Here is a 22,055-nt window from a genome sequence, read left to right on the forward strand (position 1 = left end):
GCCATTTTATTACTACCACTTACTTTCCAAGGTTTTCATATAGATTAATTTTAAGCACTTTTTTATAAACAACTGTTGCTAATGATGAGTCAACTCCAAAGAACATGAAAGGCATTTCAAATTCAAACCCAGCAAAGTATACCCTCATTTAGTGGAAATAAACTATGTATGTAAAGAGTTTGGTTTCTCTCATATACCAACTGTAAGCTTATCCCACATACCTAGCATACATGAAAATGTTTTATTAGATGAAACAAGCACCTGAGAGATTCACAGATGGCAACCAATACCAATAACAGAATTCTATAATTTGGCTAAATCAAGAAGCAAATGAAAATAAATACATAAAACTTAAGAGAGACAACCTGAGGTCTTTTAAATAATCAGTCTAGGTAGAGTCCATATGGCATATTTCATTGGAAAGTGAAAGTACTCACAAAAATATTTAGGATTAACTAAGCTTTTAATGGACAGTTGAAGAACAACCTGGTGTTGGGGAGGGGATAAAAGCGGGAGTAGCAGAGGATTGATAGAAAACTCATTAGGGATCATTATCCTCATTGTGAGACTGAAAATAACCACCATTATGAGAATTAATATAAGTTGACTATCTTCAATAACAATTAAGTAAGGCTTGAAAGGAATAGCGTAAGAGGATAAGTTTCTTAAATATCATGACTCCTAGCAGTACTGCTAAATTACTTCAATTATTCCATACTACCAGGTATGACATTAGTGTAACCTTGAAGTCATTGTAATATTGTGTGGTTAAGAAAATGTTTATTACAATGATAGGAACTTGGGGCAGACATTTGGTGCACAAGTTAAGTCACTATTTGGAGCGTTGCTAGCACACTCTGTTGGAATGCCTAAGTTTAAGTTCCTGCTCTACTTCTGATTCCAGCTTCTTGCTGATGCACGTGTTAGGAGAAGATAGCTGAAGTACCTGTATCTTGGCTATCACTTAGGAGACCTGGATTGAATTCCCGGCTCCTGGCTAATTTGGGGAGTGAACCAGCATATGGATAATCTCTGTTTCTGTCTCTCTTGCTCTCTCTCACTCTCTCTATTTCTTTCTTTCTCTCTCTCTCATCCTTTCAAGTAAGCACATCTTCAAATGGAAAATATGGAAGCTTGTTAACATTTCCAAACATTGAAAATACAGTCAATTTTTATTGGTGTAGCAGAATTGCAAGGCCACTTTACTGGACAGAAAGAGGAACAAGGAATAGAAGCCATTTAACCTGCAAAGTCTTAACCAGTCATATTAAGTATCATGACCAAGAGTGTTTTAATTCTAGAAATAGTCCACCATGTTAGAATGTTAAGATTGACTGGTAACCAGAGAGGAATCTCCCATGAACACTCCAAACTGGAAGGTAGTAAGACTGAATGTATAGAGCAGAAGCTCAATGGTGAGAAGGTACACATGATACAGAGAGTCAGATCAATGACAGATATTATCAGAGATATGGGATTATTTTCTTGACAAAATTGGAATAGAAGGATACTTTAGAGAAAAATGTCTGTAACATGCTATATAAAACCCTTTTATGAAATTTTGGAATAAACAGCAACATTTTTTCTAATGTTGTTTGACATAGGCATTTATATATTCTTGTTTCGAGTGGAAAGTGAGATGAAATAGGTGGATGGAGCCTGTTCCCTTAGTTGGTGAAGCAGACAGATTTAAAAATTCACTCATAATCTATCTTTCCTCATATACATCATAATCTTGCTTTAATACTATTTTATCTAATGACTTTCTTTTAGAAAATATTTATTTATTTAAAAGGCAGAGACATGGAAAGAAGAGAGACAGAGAGATATCTTTCATCCTCTGGTTCACTCCCCAAATGACTTTAATGGCCTGGTCTGGGCCAAGCAAAAGCCAGGAGCCAGGAGCTTCTTCCAGGTCTCCTACAGGGGTGCAGGGACCCAAGAACTTGGGCCATCATCTGCTGCTTTCCCCGGCACAATAGTAGGGAGCTGGATTGGAAATAGAACAGCCAGGACTCAAACCAGCATCCATATGGGCTGTCACCACTGTAGATGCTTACACTGCTATGCCATAGCACCAGCCCTTTTCTAACGACTTTCTATCAAAATATTAGCATTCATTTAACATAGTTTATAATTGCTGAAAATTTTAGACAATCTGTTCTGTGGGAGTGACCACGTCCCTCTTTCTCACAACTACACATGCTATCACTATTCTGGAATTTTCAGCTATCCACAAGAACCAGAATTGTCACCTTAGATAAATGAATCAGGCTAGAATGGCAGCTGAGATTTGAATCTTGCAGCCAGAAACCCAGAACCCTATGATGCTGAAAGATTTATTCAAGTCATTTAACTAACTTTACAATAATATGGCCTCACAATATTAGATGATTAAATATACTGAATCACACATACTCATATATCATTATAGGTTTTTACTCCAGTTAACTACATTTCATTTGCAAACACCCCACTAACAGCAAGTGCGCACACACACACCCCCACACACACAGGATACTGAGATAAGAGGTTTAGTGTATGCCCAATTCTTAATACTGAACCCTACCTTCAAGCTCTTGGGATTTTGAGAGTCATCTTAAAGTTGGTTTCTAACTGTTGTTATTTTTACCTTGATTATGCATTTTACATCTCAATAACTTTCTGAACAATAATGATAATCAACAGCCTATTAATCATATCTTTAGATTTAGCTTGAGTTTACTGGTACTTTATCTTCTTCTACCTTGATATCTTTGTTCCAATTTAAATTTGTTTTCAGTAGAGTATTCTTGAATTTCCACCAAAGTGTTTTGAGTGAGTTCACATTTAAGCCTTCTAGTGAACACTTATGGTAAATTTTATTTGTCCGCTTCACTAGACCATGGAGTGGAAGTGGGGGAAAATTTGTTGGGCAAACTTTGTTGTAGTTGGCTTTGTGAAGGTGTTTCTGGAAAGAGATTAACATTTGAATTGGTAGATTTAGTAAAGCAAGATAGGCCTACCCAAAGTGGACGGAATCTCATTCAACCAACTAAAGTCTTAAATTGAACCAATATTCTCTCAAATTCTAGCTTTCACTTATACAAATGAGAAATTCAATGCAACATGACAGTCATTACTTGCAAGTATAGTTATTGTGGGAGGTTAGAAGAATTTCCTTATTTCCTTTGTATTTTAAAAATTTTCCCAGCACATATTCAAGTGGAGGGTTTTGATAGTGCTTTCTGGTATTAGGTGTTTTTTTTTTAATATGAAAATGCAATTAGTTTTCAGTTTGATCAAAATTCAGTAGGATTTTAATTAATGTTTTTGAGAATCAATTTTCTTCCCCCCTTCCTTCTTCGATTTGCTTTTATTCTCATATTCAATGTCCTGCATTTGGCCTCTAATTTTTTATTCTTTATTTTTATGTATAATTTTAATTTATTTGTACTGTTTTCTGAATTGCTAAATAATTCCTCCAGTTCAGTTTCTAGATCATCATTCTTTGAACTATTTTGTTTGCATTGTTCTTTAAATAATTGTGGGCTAAACTTAATGTGGTCAATGAGTCACATCCTAGAAGAGAAAAAGAACATCAGAAGAAAATTTGCTGGCAATCTAAAATAATCTGTACTTCATAAATGTACCAATGTTAATCACTTAGTTTGGCCTGAATGATGTAGATATGCCTGATACTTAACATTAGGGAAATTTGATGAAGGATATGCATGAATGATCTGTATTATATTTGTAACATTACTGTAAATAAAGTTCTTTTTAAATTAAAATAAAACTTTGGAAGAAATAAGTGCCTTTTTCACACACAATTTTAGGTTGAAATTTCATATTTTATCATAAGATTCAAAGATGTAAAGGATATAATTTGTGGCATATAGTAAATACAGGTTGAACATCCTTAACCCAATATTCCAAAACCCAAAATGTTCAAAATCTGAAACTTTTGGAGGGCTGATATGATGACACAAGTGGCAAATTCCACACCTGACCTCATGTGATGAGTCTCCACCAAAATGCAGGCATACTAACAAGATCTTATAAAATTGCCTTTTGGGCCTGCACCGTGGCTCACTAGGCTAATCCTCCGCCTGCGGCGCCAGCACACAGGGTTCTAGTCCCGGTCGGGGCGCCGGATTCTGTCCCGGTTGCCCCTCTTCCAGGCCAGCTCTCTGATGTGGCCAGGGAGTGCAGTGGAGGATGGCCCAAGTGCTTGGGCCCTGCACCCCATGGGAGACCAGGATAAGTACCTGGCTCCTGGCTTCAGATCAGCACGGTGTGCCGGCCGCAGCGTGCCGGCTGTAGCGGCCATTGGAGGGTGAACCAGTGGCAAAGGAAGACCTTTCTCTCTGTCTCTCTCTCTCACTGTCCACTCTGCCTGTCAAAAAAAAAAATTTGCCTTTTGGTTATGTTGGTAAGATATATATGAAACAAATGAGTTTTCTATTTTGACTTGGGTTCCATTCCAAAGACATTTCATTAAGTATATGTATGTTTTCCAAAGTCTAAAAATGTTTGACATCTGAGATTCTTCTAATTCCAAGCGTTTCAGATAAGGAATACCCAGCCTGTATTTCATTATTAAGCTAAATGTGACAAAACTCTTTTAAATGTATTCAAGGAAATCTTATTAGTATGATAGTATGATGTTTACTATTGAAAGGAAAGAAGGAAAGAAAATAAAAGAAACCACAAAAAAGTCCCTCTCCAAGAGATTAAAATTGCATTCATTTTTTTTTCCTGGATTCATTATTTTCTTTTAATTTTTTAAAGATTTATTTCTTTATTTGAAAGAGTTACAGAGAGGGGGGAAGAGAGAAGGGGGGAAAGGGAGGGAGAGGGGAAGAGACCTTCCATCCACTGGTTACTCCCCAAATGGCTGCAATCACCAGGGCTGGGCCAGGCTGAAGCCCAGAGCCAGGTGCCAGGAGCTTCATCTGGCTCCCATGTGGGTGAGGGGCACAAGCACTTGGGCCATCCCAGGTGCATTATCAGGGAGCTGGATCAAGTAGAGCAGCAGGGACTCAAACCGGCACCCATATGGGATGCCAGTGCTGCAAACAGTGGCTTAACCCACTGTGCCACAGTGCCAGCCCCTATTTTCTTTTAAATTTTATTTATTTGAATGAGACAGAGAGAGAAACAGATAGAGAGATCTTCCATTCTCTTGTTCAATCCCCACATGCCTACAAAAGCCAGGGCTGGGTAACATTGAAGCCAAGAGCCCAGAATTCAATATGCATTTCCTACATTTTTGGCAGGGACCCATGTGCTTGAACCATCAAGCCATAAGCAGAGGCAGAGGCAGGACAGGACCTAGGGGCTTTGCTATGCCATGCCCATGTTGCAAGGGGGATCTCAACTGCTGCGGCAAACATTCGCCCACCAGTATCTTTATTTTCATTTCTGCTGCTACCCAGAATTCCATTGTGATGTGAATTATCTTTGTTTGAAAGCTTTTGTTTAATATTCTTCCTTACTTCTCTGGGGAAATAAGCATGTAAATAAATTGAAAATAATCGTTTAAAAATTTCCCATGATCAACTGAATTCTTATAAAAAGTATTCCTGTATCAAGTTATCTTTATAATTATTAATGGTACATAATTACAATACAATAAAGACTCAAGAGAAGTGAGAAGTGAGCCTTTCTTTTACAAAGTAAGAGACAGGCAACCGTGAAAGCAGAGATATAAAAAGTTAATGATGCATGATGACTCAATCAGTGATGTATTTCAGGACAGGTCAACTTTATGGAAGAATGTATGCAGGAAAATTGAAGATCTGCAAATGTATTCCTTTAAAAACCATCCATTCCTATGTCTTCACATATTCCCAAGGTTATATGTATCCCATCCGAAGTACAGCAGCAGTTCGTCTGCTGAATTTTTAATTTGAGTAACATGCTGTTTCTTTTCACTTATGCTTATTGCCTTTTCCATATATCCATGAGGTTTTATGTGTTAATTTACGTTCTCTTATTTTTCCCGTTATATCAATCAGAATAGTAATTGTTTCCCTTCTACAAACTACCCTTTACCCTATACCAGCCTGTGATTTTTCTTCTGTGTTCACAGAAGACAGCCACGGATGTTTCTTATTGAATGGTGGATTTAAGGGACTGTAGGGAAGAAATTTATTTTTCAATTGTCTGATATAATTTGAAATGTATTTCTCAGTTGTCTGGTGTCATTTGGAATCAGAAGGCTTCTTTCAGGGCCCCTAGCAACAAGTAAATGGAAGTAATTTTTTTAAAGAAGTGGTGAAAGTCTCCACCTATTACATTTGTCAGGGGCCCACTCTAGATTGTGGTCCTTGATTCAGTTTCTGTCAGAGACTTAACTCCTCCCATGGGCTTCATTCCTAGGCCTTCTGGCTTCACAAAAAAAAAAAAAAAAAAAAAAAGAGAGAGAGAGAGAGAAAGAAAAAAAAAAAAGAATGGTACCTGGAAAGTGAATTCAAACTTACTTTCCAAATTCATATCGCATTTTATTTCCAGTACTTCGGCATTATCACCAATCTTAATAAAGATGACAAATACTGTAGCTCATCCTTCATTCATTGTAATATAGTCATGAAATTAATTTCAATAGATTACATGTTCTTGACCTAAGAAAGAAAAGCTTTTCCCATTTAAAAGCTATCCTACTTGTTAGATGAAATTTAAAATTGGATACTGTGACTAATGGGAAATTTTGTTATAAAATTCCATCTTGTTTTTTAGGCCAAAATTACTGAAAGCCATAAACATCACTTCATGTGTTTCTGAAATAAGAAGACAGCTTGGTATTATGATACCTAACCATTCATCTAACCTTCAGAAATATCCATTTAATGACTCAAATTATGTCTTTCTTAGAAATAAATGATAGCATAAATGACAGAAATACATTTAGAATGTTGACTTGAGACTTATCATAGGGATATAACACACTTTTTGTGCAAACTTGGGAAGATGATATTATTGCACACTAATATTTTAAATCTTAAATAATTTTTTAGACATTCCATAATTTTCAAATCCAAATTAGGAGATACTTCAAATGATCAAGAGTGTAACAGATGCTTAACATTGAAACTTTTTTTTTTTTTTAACTTTTATTTAATGAATATACGTTTCCAAAGTACGAATAATGGATTACTATGGCTTCCCCCCCATACCGTCCCTCCCACCCACAACCCTCCCCTTTCCCACTCCCTCTCCCCTTCCATTCACATCAAGATTCATTTTCGATTATCTTAATATACAGAAGATCAGCTTAGTATACAGTAAGTAAGGATTTCAACAGTTTGCTCCCACACAGAAACATAAAGTGAAGAATAATAGATGATTTTTTTTTTAATGATGATGAAATCAGATCAGACCTATTGTCATGTTTAATCCCAGTGAGAGTCAAGTTGGGAGTTGATAGTTTCTTTTCTTTTCTTTTTTTTTTTTTTTTTTTACAGAGGATCAGTTTAGTATGCATTAAGTAAAGATTTCAACAGTTTGCACCCCCATAGAAACACAAAGTGAAATATATTATTTGAGTACTCGTTATAGCATTAAATCTCAATGCACAGCACATTAAGGACAGAGATCCTACATGAGGAGTAAGTGCACAGTGACTCCTGTTGTTGACTTTACCAATTGACACTCCTGTCTATGGCATCAGTAATCTCCCTATGCTCCAGTCATGAGTTTCCAAGGCTATGGAAGCCCCTTGAGTTCTCCAACTCTTATCTTGTTTAGACAAGGTCATAGTCAAAGTGGAGGTTCTCTCCTCCCTTCAGAGAAAGGTACCTCCTTCTTTGAAGACCTGTTCTTTCCACTGAGATCTCACTCACAGAGATCTTTTGCCAGAGTGTCTTGGCTTTCCATGCCTGAAATACTCTCATGGGCTTTTCAGCCAGATCTGAATGCCTTTAGGGCTGATTCTGAGGCCAGAGTGCTATTTAGGGCATCTGCCATTCTATGAGTCTGCTGAGTATCTCACTTCCCATGTTGGATCACTCTCCCCTTTATTTATTCTATCGTTTAGTGTTAGCAGGTACTAGACTTGCTTATGTGCTCCCTTTGACTCTTAGTCCTTTCATTATGATCAATTGCGAACTGAAATTGATCACTTGGACTAGTGAGATGGCATTGGTACATGCCACCTTGATGGGATTAAATTGGAGTCCCCTGGTATGTTTCTAACTCTACCATTTGGGGCAAGTCAGCTTGAGCATGTCCCAAATTATATATCTCTTCCCTCTCTTATTCCTACTCTTATGTTTAACAGGGATCACATTTCAGTTAAATTTCAACACTTAAGAATAACTGTGTATTAATTACAGAATTAAACCAGTCATATTAAGTAGAACAGACAAAAAAACTACTAAGAAGGATAATGTATTAAGTTGTTCATTAACAGTCAGGGCTATGCTGATCAAGTCACCATTTCTCATAGTGTCCATTTCACTTCAACAAGTTTCCTTTTTGGTGTTCAGTCAGTTGTCACCGATCAGGGAGAACATATGGTATTTGTCCCTTTGGGACTGGCTTATTTCACTCAGCATGATGTGTTCCAGATTCCTCCATTTTGTTGCAAATGACTGGATTTCGTTGTTTCTTACTGCAGTATAGTATTCTAAAGAGTACATATCCCATAATTTCTTTATCCAGTCTACCGTTGATGGGCATTTAGGTTGGTTCCAGGTCTTAGCTATTGTGAATTGTGCTGCAATAAACATTAGGCTGCAGACCGCTTTTTTGTTTGCCAATTTAAATTCCTTTGGGTAAATTCCAAGGAGTGGGATGGCTGGGTCGAACGGTAGGGTTATCTTCAGGTTTCTGAGGAATCTCCAGACTGACTTCCATAGTGGCTTGACCAGTTTGCATTCCCACCAACAGTGGGTTAGTGTCCCTTTTTCCCCACATCCTCGCCAGCATCTGTTGTTGGTAGATTTCTGAATGTGAGCCATTCTAACCGGGGTGAGGTGGAACCTCATTGTGGTTTTGATTTGCATTTCTCTGATTGCTAATGACCTTGAACATTTTTTCATGTGCCTGTTGGCCATTTGGATTTCCTCTTTTGAAAAATGTCTATTGAGGTCCTTGGCCCATCTCTTAATTGGGTTGTTGGTTTTGTTTTTGTGGAGTTTCTTGATCTCTTTGTAGATTCTGGTTATTAACCCTTTATCTGTTGCATAGTTTGCAAATATTTTTTCCCATTCTGACGGTTGTCTCTTCACTCTCCTGACTGTTTCTTTTGCAGTACAGAAACTTCTCAATTTGATGCAATCCCAATAGTTAATTTTGGCTTTGACTGCCTGTGCCTCCCGGGTCTTTTCCAGAAACTCTTTGCCTGTGCCAATATCTTGAAGGGTTTCTCCAATGTTCTCTAGTAACTTGATGGTGTCAGGTCGTAGATTTAGGTCTTTAATCCATGTTGAGTGGATTTTTGTGTAAGGTGTAAGGTAGGGGTCTTGCTTCATGATTCTGCACGTGGAAATCCAATTTTCCCAGCACCATTTATTGAATAGACTGTCCTTGCTCAAGGAATTAGTTTTAGATCCTTGATCAAATATAAGTTGGCTGTAGATGTTTGGGTTGATTTCTGGTATTTCAATTCTGTTCCATTGGTCTATCCATCTGTTTCTGTACCAGTACCATGCTGTTTTGATTACAACTGCCCTGTAGTATGTCCTGAAATCTGGTATTGTGATGCCTCCGGCTTTGTTTTTGTTGTACAAGATTGCTTTAGCTATTCGAGGTCTCTTGTGCCTCCATATAAATTTCAGCACCAATTTTTCCAGATCTGAGAAGAAGGTCTTCGGTATCTTGATTGGTATTGCATTGAATCTGTAAATTGCTTTTGGGAGAATGGACATTTTGATGATATTGATTCTTCCAATCCATGAGCATGGAAGAGTTTTCCATTTCTTGGTATCCTCTTCTATTTCTTTCTTTAAGGTTTTGTAATTTTCATCGTAGAGATCTTTAACGTCCTTGGTTAAGTTTATTCCAAGGTATTTGATTGTTTTTGTAGCTATTGTGAATGGGATTGATCTTAGAAGTTCTTCCTCAGCCATGGCATTGTCTGTGTATACAAAGGCTGTTGATTTTTGTGCATTGATTTTATACCCTGCTACTTTGCCAAAATCTTCTATGAGTTCCAATAGTCTCTTGGTAGAGTTCTTTGGGTCCCCTAAATAAAGAATCATGTCATCTGCAAAGAGGGATAGTTTGAGTTCTTCCTTCCCAATTTGTATCCCTTTAATTTCTTTTTCTTGCCTAATAGCTCTGGCTAGAACCTCCAGAACTATATTGAATAGCAGTGGTGAGAGTGGACATCCCTGTCTGGTCCCAGATCTCAGTGGAAATGCTTCCAACTTTTCCCCATTCAATAGGATGTTGGCTGTGGGTTTTTCATAGATTGCTTTGATTGTATTGAGGAATGTTCCTTCCAAACCCAGTTTGCTTAGAGTTTTCATCATGAACGGGTGTTGTATTTTATCAAATGCTTTCTCGGCATCTATTGAGAGAATCATATGGTTTTTCTTCTGCAGTCTGTTAATGTGGTGTATCACATTGATTGTCTTGCGCACATTAAACCATCCCTGCATACCAGGGATAAATCCCACTTGGTCTGGGTGGATGATCTTTCTGATGTGTTGTTGCATTCTATTGGCGAGAATTTTATTGAGGATTTTTGCATCTATGTTCATCAGGGATATTGGTCTGTAATTCTCTTTCAGTGCTGCATCTTTTCCCGGCTTAGGAATTAAGGTGATGTTGGCTTCATAGAAAGAATTTGGGAGGATTCCTTCTTCTTCGATTGTTCTGAATAGTTTGAGAAGAATTGGAGTTAGTTCTTCTTTAAATGTCTGGTAGAATTCAGCAGTGAATCCATCTGGTCCTGGGCTTTTCTTTGTTGGGAGGGCCTTTATTACTGTTTCAATTTCTGTCTCAGTTATGGGTCTGTTTAGGTTTTCGATGTCTTCCTGGTTCAATTTAGGTAGGTTGCATGTGTCCAGGAATCTATCCATTTCTGATAGGTTTCCCTGTTTGCTGGCATACAAGTCCTTGTAGTAATTTCTGATGATTCTTTTTATTTCTGTGGTGTCTGTTGTTACATTTCCTTTTTCATCTCTGATTTTATTGATTTGGGTCTTTTCTCTTCTTTTTTTAGTTAGTTGGGCCAATGGGGTGTCAATTTTGTTTATTTTTTCAAAAAACCAGCTCCTCGTTTGGCTGATTTTTTGTAATGTTTTTCTTGATTCAATCCTGTTGATTTCTTCTCTGATTTTAATTATTTCTCTTCTGCTACTAGATTTGGGTCTGGTTTGCTGTAGGTTTTCTAGATCCTTGAGGTGAATAGAAAGCTCATCTATTTGGTGCCTTTCCAATTTCTTGATGTAGGCACCTATTGATATAAACTTTCCTCTTAACACTGCTTTTGCTGCGTCCCATAAGTTTTGGTATGTTGTGCTGTTATCCTCATTTACTTCCAGAAAGTTTTTGATTTCTCTTTTGATTTCTTCTATGACCCATTGTTCATTCAGGAGCATGTTGTTCAATCTCCATGTGTTTGCGTATGCTCTAGGGATTCCTGAGTTGTTCATTTCCAACTTCATTCCTTTATGGTCTGAGAAGCTGCATGGTATGATTCTAATTCTTTTGAATTTGCTGAGACTTGCTTTATGGCCTAGTATGTGGTCAATCCTAGAGAAGGTTCCATGCACTGCTGAGAAGAATGTATAATCTTTAGCTGTAGGATTGAAAGTTCTGTATATATCTGTTAGATCCATTTGGGCTATAGTGTCGTTTAAATCTACTGTATCCTTGTTGATCTTCTGTCCTATTGATCTGTCTATTTCTGAGAGTGGAGTATTGAAGTCCCCCAGTACTATTGTATTGGGGTCTAAGTCTCCCTTTAAGTCCGTTAACAAATCTTTTAGATAAACCGGTGCCCTGTAGTTAGGTGCATATACATTGATAATTGTTATATCTTCCTGTTGAATTGATCCCTTAATCATTATGTAGTGTCCCTCTTTGTCTCTCTTAACGGTTTTTGTGGTAAAGTTTATGGTGTCTGATATTAAGATGGCTACGCCTGCTCTTTTTTCATTTCTGTTGGCATGGTATATCTTTTTCCAGCCTTTCACTTTCAGTCTGCATGGATCTTTGTTGGAAAGATGTGTTTCTTGTAAGCAGCAAATAGATGGGTTTTGTTTTTTAACCCAACATTGAAACTTTTTTCATTAATTTAATATATTAAATGACACATTGAAATTTTTACCACATTTCTAGAGTATATTTTCAAGCAATTCAAGAATTTGCTGCATATATTTATTAATATATTTATATTAATAATATAAATATATAATATATTTTATATATATATAAAATATATTTATATAATAATATAAAAATATAATATATTAATATATATTATAAATGCATAATAATTATTATGCATTTGGAATTATATAAAGTTTTGGTGATGCTTTGGCTTTGAATGAATTCTTACATTCATTCATTTATGTTTTTTTTTAATATTTATTTATTTATTTAAAAGGCAGAGTTCCAGAGGCAGAGAGAAAAGGAGAGAGAGAGATCTTCCATCCACTGGTTCATTCCCCAGATGGCCACAAAGGTTGGAGCTGCACCAATCCAAAGCCAGGAGCCAGGAGCTTCTCCGGAGTCTCCCACATGGGTGCAGGGACCCAAGGACTTGGGCCATCTCCCACTGCTTTCCCAGGCCACAGCAGAGAGCTCGATTGGAAGTTAAGCAGCCAGGACTCAACCGATGCCCATATGGGCTGCCAGAACTGCAGGCAGCAGTTTTACCTATTATGCCACAGCGCCTGCTCCTTATGTTTGTTTTAATGAGAGCAAATATTCATTAATAAATAACTTCAGCCAATATAGTAATCTTAGATTATATCTGCAATATACCTTCTTCCCCACATTTCTTTGGAGGAACTGCTTCTCTCTCCATTTTAACCATAGGGGACATAACCTTACCACTGTGAGTTCCATTCATAGTCAAGGGATAGATCCTTAAACCAAGCTAAGACAATCAGCCTTTTTATGAGACTTTTCTAACTAATGGTGTCAGTTAAGAGCCTTTTCCTTTTTGGTCACAAGTACGTAAATCTAGAGCTGTTGTTGGATGCATCTTTTATTGTATAGACAAAGCTAGCATTATAAAATAAGGTGTGCTAAATAAAGAAGACATGAAAGATGTTGTGTTGATTTCTCAACAATGTTGCAGTGGATTCGTTTCTGAGAGGAGCAGCGTGGTGGGGGCAAGAGGCGCGGAGTCATCACACAGACCCCGGGAGTCAGGTGAAAGCAGGCTTGAGGCGAGCAGCCCGCAGACTCGTTTATTACAGTTGGAACAACATCTTATATAACCAAGACCAGCCAATCTGGTCAAGGGGTGGTCTATGCCCCAACCAATCACAGCCTGTTGCCAGACAGGCTCCATTGCCAGGTGGGTTTCAAAGCCATTCCTGAAAGGGGAGGGTTGTGGGTGGGAGGGGCGTTATGGGGGGGAAGCCATTGTAATCCATAAGCTGTACTTTGGAAATTTATATTCATTAAATAAAAGTTTAAAAAAAAAGCCATTCCTGAGTAACTGACACTCGCTTGCCAGTGGCCACCTTGGCATGGCCTTCTCATTCCACCACATTTCCCCCTTTTCATTTATTTTTGAGCAACAAGAGGCATGATTCTTGACCATACCATTGTTGACCCCGTTTCCATGTGGTCTCTGTATGCAGCTGTGCCTATGTTAGGTTGTCCCCCAGGGGATCTTACCTGTCATTGACTAACCAGCACTCAAATCAAGAGACCACAGGATTGCTTGCTCAGATAGGGGTAGGAATGAGTAATAATGGTTATCAGGAATGGCATGACCACACACAGGCTGTGGGCCTTTTGAGTGGCTGACCAGAGCTAGTGGGGTATAAAACAGTAACAGACATGGCTATGGGCAGTTTCTCAGGGTAGGATGATAGGGCAGGTGCGTCTGCTAACAAGGCGGAGTCTCGGTCTTGTTCAGCTGGTTCTGGCTGGCCGTCAGTTGCAGGCTTGATGTTTCTGGCTGGTACCCAAATGGGCTTTTCCGCATTCTCTGGAAAGACACAAGCATATCCTCGACCTTTGGTTAGCAGAGGGTGTGGTCCTTTCCATTCTCCTGTCAGGGGGTCTTTCCACCTAACCATAGGGGCTGGGGTCTGGGATGGAAAGGATCCCCAGTGTTTATAAGCTGGGCTTATCCCTTGGGAATCAAAAGTAAGACAATTGATAGTGAAAAGGACCTCAGTCAAAGCAAGCTGTGGGTCTGAGGGCATATGATTGTTTCTTTGTCTTTGTAAGAGATCTTTAATCGTCCTATGAGTTCTTTCAATGATTGCCTGTCCCTGTGGGTTGTATGGAATACTGTGGCAAACTGTATGTTCCAATATTTCAGGAAGGAATTAAATTCCTGTGATGTATATGCTGGCCCGTTATCAGTCTTTATGGTCCAGGGGACACCAAGGACCAGCATGGCTGATTTAACCGCCTTTATCACATTACTAGCTTTTTCTCCGGATTGGGCTGTTGCAAATACAGCCTTTGAATAAGTATCTACCACCACATGGACAAACTTAAGTTTACCAAAGGAGTTAATGTGAGTGACGTGCATTTGCCATAGCTTATTAGGAGCTTGTGAACAAGTAAGATATCATCCACATAATGTATGACCAAGCACTGATCTTTAAGTGTGCTGGTCGCATGAGAAACGTATCTTTGGCAAATGGCAGGGCTATTTTTCATGTCTTGTGGGAGTACTGTCCACTGGAATCTTTTTGCAGGGAGCTGGAAATTGGGCTCCCATACTGTAAAGGCAAAGTAAGCCTTATCCTGCTCCGCAATGGGAATGGAAAAGAAGCAATCTTTGATATCAATGGTAACTACGTGGTATCCATTAGGAATGGCCCCTGGATGGGGAATGCCATCCTGGAATGTTCCCATCTTTTTTATATTTTTGTTAATGGCTCTCAAACCCTGTAGAAGCCTATATTTTCCCTGTTTTTTTTTTTTTTTTGGTATCACAAAAATGGGTGTGTTATGAGGGCTAGTGGAGGGTTCTATGTGTCCCTTTTCCAATTGTTCCTGTACTAACTCTTTAAGGATGCTAAGTTTGGGTTGTATTATTGGCCACTGCTCTACCCAGATGTTTCCTGTTTTTTTCCCATTCAATGGGGATTGGGCTTGGCTTTTGTATGAGGTGAGCAGTGGCCTCTAGAATTGGGGGTGAATCTTACTTGTAGGTTCTCCATTAAAGCTGCTGGCTTGTGGAGGTTTGTGATCCATAGTAAGGACCGCTTGCATTTGTGAGAGCACATCTCTCCCCCATAAGGTCATGGAAACCTCAGCAATTAGTGGAAAGATGGTTCCTGTATCTCCATTGTCATCTCGCCAAGTTACAGGTGTGATGACCTGGTCAGCCAATTTTAATCCTCCAACACCTTGGAGGTCAGGTCCAGGTACTGTCTTCCAATGTTGTATTTTTCTTGCATCCCTAGCTTTTAAGACAGTAACATCTGCTCCTGTATCAATTAAACCCACAAAGGCAATGTCATCTAAATATCGGGTCAATTTTGGCCTCAGATTGAAGATAGGCATCGAACAGTTAAAGGTGGTGGGACTCCCTCTTACTTGCTGGGCTCAGCGCTGCCCCACTGGGAGTTTAAAGGTTTGGTCTTGCAATCTTTTGCCCAATGAAAGCCTTTTTTACATCTGGGAAACAGCGTTTGGGGCTTGCCCCATTTTGCAGCGTTTGGGCAGTTTCGCCGTAGGTGTCCTATTTCCTGGCATCCCCAACAAACTGGAGGGTCATTAGACTTCTTTGTGCTCAATGTGTTAATGGCTGCAGTCAGGGCCTGTATGGGTATCTCAGCAGGGTTTACCTCCTTTGTGGCTACTATCCATTTAGAAATGTCTTCATTACAGACTGGGGCGATTGCTGCTTTTGCCTCTTTGGTAACACCTTCCCAAGCTAATTGTTTGACCAAATTGTCTTGATCGGGGCCAGGCAATAGTCTTTTCTCTACTGCCTCCAAGACTCTGGCAAGGAAATCGGGGAACCATTCGCCTGGGCCTTGAACTAGATTTCTCAAGAGCTGACTATAATCAGGAGGATTTATATTTTTTAAGGCTTTAATTGCCAAATCTCTGACCTGATCAAAATAGGCAACTACTCCAATGCGGGCCTGTTCATGAGGATATATATAGGTGCCACGGCTTGTAAGCATATCAAAGGTTACTGCTATTCCATAGGCAGCATTATTTCTTGTCAGTTTCAGCCTCTTCCTGATAGGAGGCTTTCCACTGTAAAAACTGTCGTCTCGACAAACATGCTTTGAGCAGTGCAACCCAGTCAAAATGAGTTTGAAGGTTTGCTGCCCATTGTCTGAGCACGTGTTCAAAGTAGGGAGAGTCAGGACCTGACTCTTGAGAAGCCTTTTTTAGCATGGTAAGGTCATTTATGGGTGTTGGAATGCAGGGCCTGAATTCTGCATCTGCTCCTACATTAACAGCAAACGTGCAGGTGGGATGGGGTCTAGCAGCTGCCCTAAGAGCTTGGGGTGTCCGAGTACTGCCACAAATGTGGGGATCCTCACTGGGTGCGGATGGGATGACCTGACATGAGTTATTTTCTAGAGGTTCTCTGAGTTCTTCCCACGGGTATGTGGGGGGTGGCTGACTAGGCATTGCTACATTGTTTGCTACCTTGTTTGCTACATGGTTATTTTCACTGTCGGAGCTCTCTCTCCCTAAGTCATCAACCACTGTCTGTGAGACAGGGACCTGGAGTGTCAGGCTCTTATCACTCACGGATTCACTATCTTTGATAATCTGCACAGGATTCTGAGAGGGGGGTATCTTTCCCATGTCTGAGTGCTTAAGAGCTGCACGGCATGCCAGCTCTAGCCAAAGGAAAGACACGCACAGCACTGCTGCCATAACAAAGCAAATTCCTAGCACCTCAGCTGTTGATGGCATTTTGCAGGAGGTTTCCCTACATTAGACAAACAGACAGTGGTGTATCAGATCGTAAGTATGTCCTGTGCTTAGTGGGGGACTTCCTTGATTCGTTAGGTCAAGGCTGTATGCCCACACGGTGTCTCCGGAGCGTCACCTCTCTCGAGTGAGGGAAGATGACTTGGTTCCGAATTCTGGGATGATCAGTCCCTTATGTTAATTCTCCAGGCGAACCGAAAGTAAAAGGAGGAGCCGAGAAGTGACATGAGCTTCTGGGCGGTGTGTGCCTAACCTGGGGTCACTTAGACCGAGGACAAGGACAAGGAAAGGGGCGTAGGAGGGGGTTCTGTGCTCACCCTCACAGAACCGAACAGCACACAAAACACCAAGGGGCCTTCTTGCAGAAATCCAGGGGGACTTTGCCAAGTCCCACACGCTGTCTCTTTCTCAGTCACATTGGCGCAGATGTTTGCTACCTTGTTTGCTACATTGTTGTTTTCAGTTAGCTCTTTAAAGCCAAAGAGACAGCTATGGTGGCATCTGACATTCTGGTTCTAGATTTTTCTGTTATTTTGAGATTATTTGATGTTAAGCCATTTATTTGAGCCTGAGGGTTGAGTCAGTGTAGTTTTACTCCCATGAACTACGTTTTTTTTTTTTCCTTTGTTCTTTTATTGGTATGTAGCTTAAACTATTCAGGTTTGTTTCCTGTTTTGTGCAAATGAAAAATTCTGATAGTGGTGAGCATTTGAACTAGTGATCAAGACAATAGTTATGACACTGTGTCCCATTAGAAAATTTGAATTTGAACACAAAGAAACATGAATGTCCAAAAAATATATGAAAATGCTCATTATCACCACCATCAGGGAAATGTAAATCAAAGCCACAATGAGATATAATCATGTCACTCCAATCAGAATGGGTATTCCAAAAACAGAGAGCAGGATCCCAGGTAAAGCTACCGCCTGCAGTGCTGGCATCCCATATGGGTGCTGGTTCAAGTCTCGGCTGCTCCTCTTCTGATCCAGCTCTCTGCTATGGCCTGGGAAAGCAGTAGAGATGGCCCAAGTCCTTGGGGTCCTGCACCCACGTGGGAGATCCAGAGGAGGCTCCTGGCTCCTGGCTTCGGAACGGCCCAGCTCCAGCCATTGTGGCCATATGGGGAATGAACCAGGAGATGGAAAGTCAGTTTCTCTCTCTCTCTGTCTCTCTCTCCCCCCCACACACACCTCTTTGCAACTCTTATTTTCAAATAAATACATTTAAAAAGAAAAAAGAGCAATAAAGGTTGTAGAGAAAGGGAAACACTTATACACTGTTGTTGGGAATATAAATTAGTGCAGCCACTGTGGAAAACAGTATGGAGATCTCTCAAAGAAACTAGAAATAGACTTGACATATTTTCTAGCAATACCACTACTGGGTATATACCCAAAAGACATTAACACATTCTGTGAAAGAAATACCTGCACCACCATGTTGGTAATAACACTGTTGACAATAGCCAAAATATAAAATCAACCAAGGTGTCCATCGTCAGATTAATGGATAAAGAAATGCTGGGGTGTGTGTGTGTTTGTGTGTATAATGTAATGTTATGTACCTATAAAAATAGAATTAAATTCTATCATTTGCATAAAAATGGTTATTACTGTAGGGCATCACGTTGATGAAAAATTCAGACAGAGAATGACAAATATTGCATGCTCTTCCTTATAAGTAGGAGCTGAAATTAAAAGAAATCAAAAACCCAAAATGAAAGAAACGCCTGTGTGTATTAGTTTTGCTATAAATACAGTGTTTTGTCAATCTTTGTTTTAAATCTTTGTCAAATTGTTATACTACTCCAGGTTTTTGTTTTAAGATTTATTTATTTGAAAGGCAAAGTTACAGACAGAGAGAGGGAGAGACACAGAGAGATACGGAGGTCTTGCATCTGCTGGTTCACTCCCTAAATGGCTGCAACAGCCAGGGCTGGGCTGATCCGAAGCCAGGAGCCAGAATGTTCTTCTGAGTCTCCCACATCCATGCAGGGGTCCAAGCACTTGGGCCATCTTCTACTGCTTTCCCAGGCACATTAACAGGTAACTGGATTGGAAGTGGGGCAGCTGGGATTCGGACTGGAGCCCATATGGGATGCCAGTATCACAGGCAGCAGGTTTACCTGCTATGCCACAACACTGGCCCCACTAATATAGTTTTAATGATTTTGTGACTATTCTAAAATTTACTTCATGAGTGACATTGAAAATCTTTTTATTCGATTTTTATTTATAGCCCTTGCCTATTTTTCTGGATCTTTTAAAAATTTTATTTTGTTGAACTCTTTAGTGGATCATTAAGCCTATGAATATAATGTAATTTTAAAATGTTATCTCAAAACAAAAGGTAAAATATAAAGAATACCTGGGTTTGAATCTGGGCTCTGGCTTCCAATTCCAGCTTCCTGTTAATGCAGACTCGGAGGTAATGATAATAGCCCAAATAGTTGGCTCCATGCCATCCCTTTGGGGGACCTGGATTGAGTTGCTGGCTCCTAGCTTCAGCCTGACCCAGCCCCATCTATTACAGGGTAGTAAACTAGTGGATTGGAGTATTCTCTCTCTCGCTCGCTCTCGCTCTCGCTCTCACACACACAATGTGTGTGTGTGTGTGTGTATGCTGATATTTGCCTAATGAAGATACAAGATCCTGCCTCTGCATATATTTTAAATTGTTCTCAAAGAGGCAAAAGCTAAACAGTATTTCTTTTTTTGGGGGGGGCGACAGGCAGAGTGGACAGTGAGAGAGAGAGAGACAGAGAGAAAGGTCTTCCTTTTCCGTTGGTTCACTCCCCAATGGCCGCTGTGGCTGGCGCACCACGCTGATCCAAAGCCAGGAGCCAGGAGCTTCTCCTGGTCTCCCATGCGGGTCCCAGCTCATCTGAAATGGAAATCTTCATCAAATGAGAAGTAATAAACCAAGCAAACAATTAAATGTGGGGAAAACAATATAATAATTGATAGCAAAAAGAAAATCTGAAAATCAAATTGTGATTATACAGAGGGAGTAAGGAAAAGAAATTATGAAACAAGAAAATATATATAGAAAAAAAACACACAGAAGCTGAGGCTGTTTATTGATAGTAACAGAAATACAAAGAAGCAAAGATAAGAAAAATAAAATTGTCACAATGGAGAAAGTTTAATGAATCCATGTTGCTGAGGGACAAATATAATAATCTTGACCTCAAATAATTGTGCACTTTCAATTCCTAAACTGCTTTTAATCTACAGATGTACCATTATACAATTTTTCTTGTTATTCTACAAAATTACTTTTTCTTTTACCACCAAATGTGACATGCATTATTTATCCCTTGAAGTAACCTGAGAGAATTCTATGCTATTCTATTTGACTAAAATAAGCTAAATATCACAGTTCTATATTTGCGTTATGTCTTATGTAATTGTGAGTTATTTATAAATTATAATTGGTTTAATAACATTTACTAATCAAATAACAAGAAATAAGATATTCATAAGCAATGTATCTATGTACCAAATAGTTAAGGCATTATTTTTTATCAGAATTAAAATATTATCTTCTAAAAGCAATAAATGCTATTTCTCAGGTTTTCCTGTCTTGTTTCTATCATTTAATACATTGTTTCTAAAACTACATGCCCCATTAGATCTTTAAATCAAAATCCCTGCTAATCTTGGCACAATATATGGAAGAAAACTTACATCTGTGGGGGCTTCTTATTTCCAATGTTTGATACATACTTTCACTGAAATTTTAATATACTAATCATGATGTTGCTAGTGGGATAAAACTTTCACAGAATATGTGTGCATATGTTAGCACATATATACATAGACATATATATGTACATACCCATATCTATGCATTATAAAATATAATATATGAAATTATAAAATACAATGCATATATATGGATACGTATATAAAAGACCTTGACAACAGCAACTGGATTTTTTCACCAGTTGTAGTTTGGAAAATTCACACACAATATATAAATATTTACACATTGATTGATATTTCAGAAAACTTTCTATGTAATGGCAAGCTGATTCACTGCTGTTAAATAGCATATAAAAATTAATGTTGATGTACTCTTTTTAGCAGGCTTTAAATAATTATTTCTTAAGACTACCCCCATTCTGCATGATGTCACTGTCAAACATTTTAGCCAAAACTGTTCTGATGCTCATCTATATGACTTTTTTATTATGATTTTTTAAAGTAATTTTGCACATGAATGAAAGAGAATTAAGTTATTTTCATGATAGTAGATTCAATGAATCTGATTTTTAGTACACTTTGTTAGAATTATAAATTCAAGGGAACAGATAGGACACTAACCTAAGTACATACTTTATATTTATATCAACATAATTGCAAAAAATACAAGGACAGTTACTGTTTTTCTATCTGTCAAAAAAATGCCAGGCAGGCACTTGGTACAATGGTTAAGATGCCACTTGAAATCCCTGTAACCCCTATTGGAGTTCCTGGGTTTAAGTCCCAGCTTTGTTTCTGACTCCAACTTCCTGCTAATATGTACCCTGGGAGGCAGCAAATAGTGGTCCAAGTACTTGGGTTCATGAAATGCATGTGGGATACCTGGACTGAATTCCATGCTCCCGGCTTTAGCCTGGCCCTGCCCCACTTCTTGTGGGCATTTAGATAATGAACCAGGGAGTATCCCTGTCTCTGTCTCTCTGTCTACCTGCCTTTCAAATAAAATTAAAATAATAGATAAGCTTTTTAAGTTTCAACTGTTGGTTAAAAGTAGGGTAAAGCTAAGACATGTGCCATAGAGGAAAGAAAATGTAAAATTACTTTGCAATAAATTTCCTCAAGATGAAAAGGAATAAAATGAATAAAGAGGTGTAGTGTTTGTTCATTTATTAATCTCTTTATATTGGATACTGTCTGGATAATATGCATCTCTAAATCTTTCTTATTCTGGAAAAGAGAATTATAATGGGAAGAACTCTTCCTCCTAATGTCCAATGTATACATGTCCACATACAGGCCAAT

At 38.8% G+C, this 22,055-nt stretch overlaps 1 protein-coding gene across 1 annotated transcript in view; it reads right to left on the reverse strand.

Moving 5' to 3' along the window:
- Window positions 1–15,645, reverse strand: part of LOC138847542 (endogenous retrovirus group K member 9 Pro protein-like) — a 40,009-nt gene extending 24,364 nt beyond the window's left edge. The window contains exon 1 of the mRNA XM_070066677.1: window positions 15,285–15,645. Within this exon, the coding sequence (XP_069922778.1) occupies window positions 15,285–15,645 (361 nt within the window). The remainder of the gene's footprint in view (window positions 1–15,284) is intronic.
- Between the last annotated feature and the right edge of the window lie 6,410 nt (window positions 15,646–22,055).

The sequence above is a fragment of the Oryctolagus cuniculus genome, chromosome X (assembly GCF_964237555.1).
Source record: "Oryctolagus cuniculus chromosome X, mOryCun1.1, whole genome shotgun sequence".
Taxonomy (NCBI): Eukaryota; Metazoa; Chordata; class Mammalia; order Lagomorpha; family Leporidae; genus Oryctolagus; species Oryctolagus cuniculus.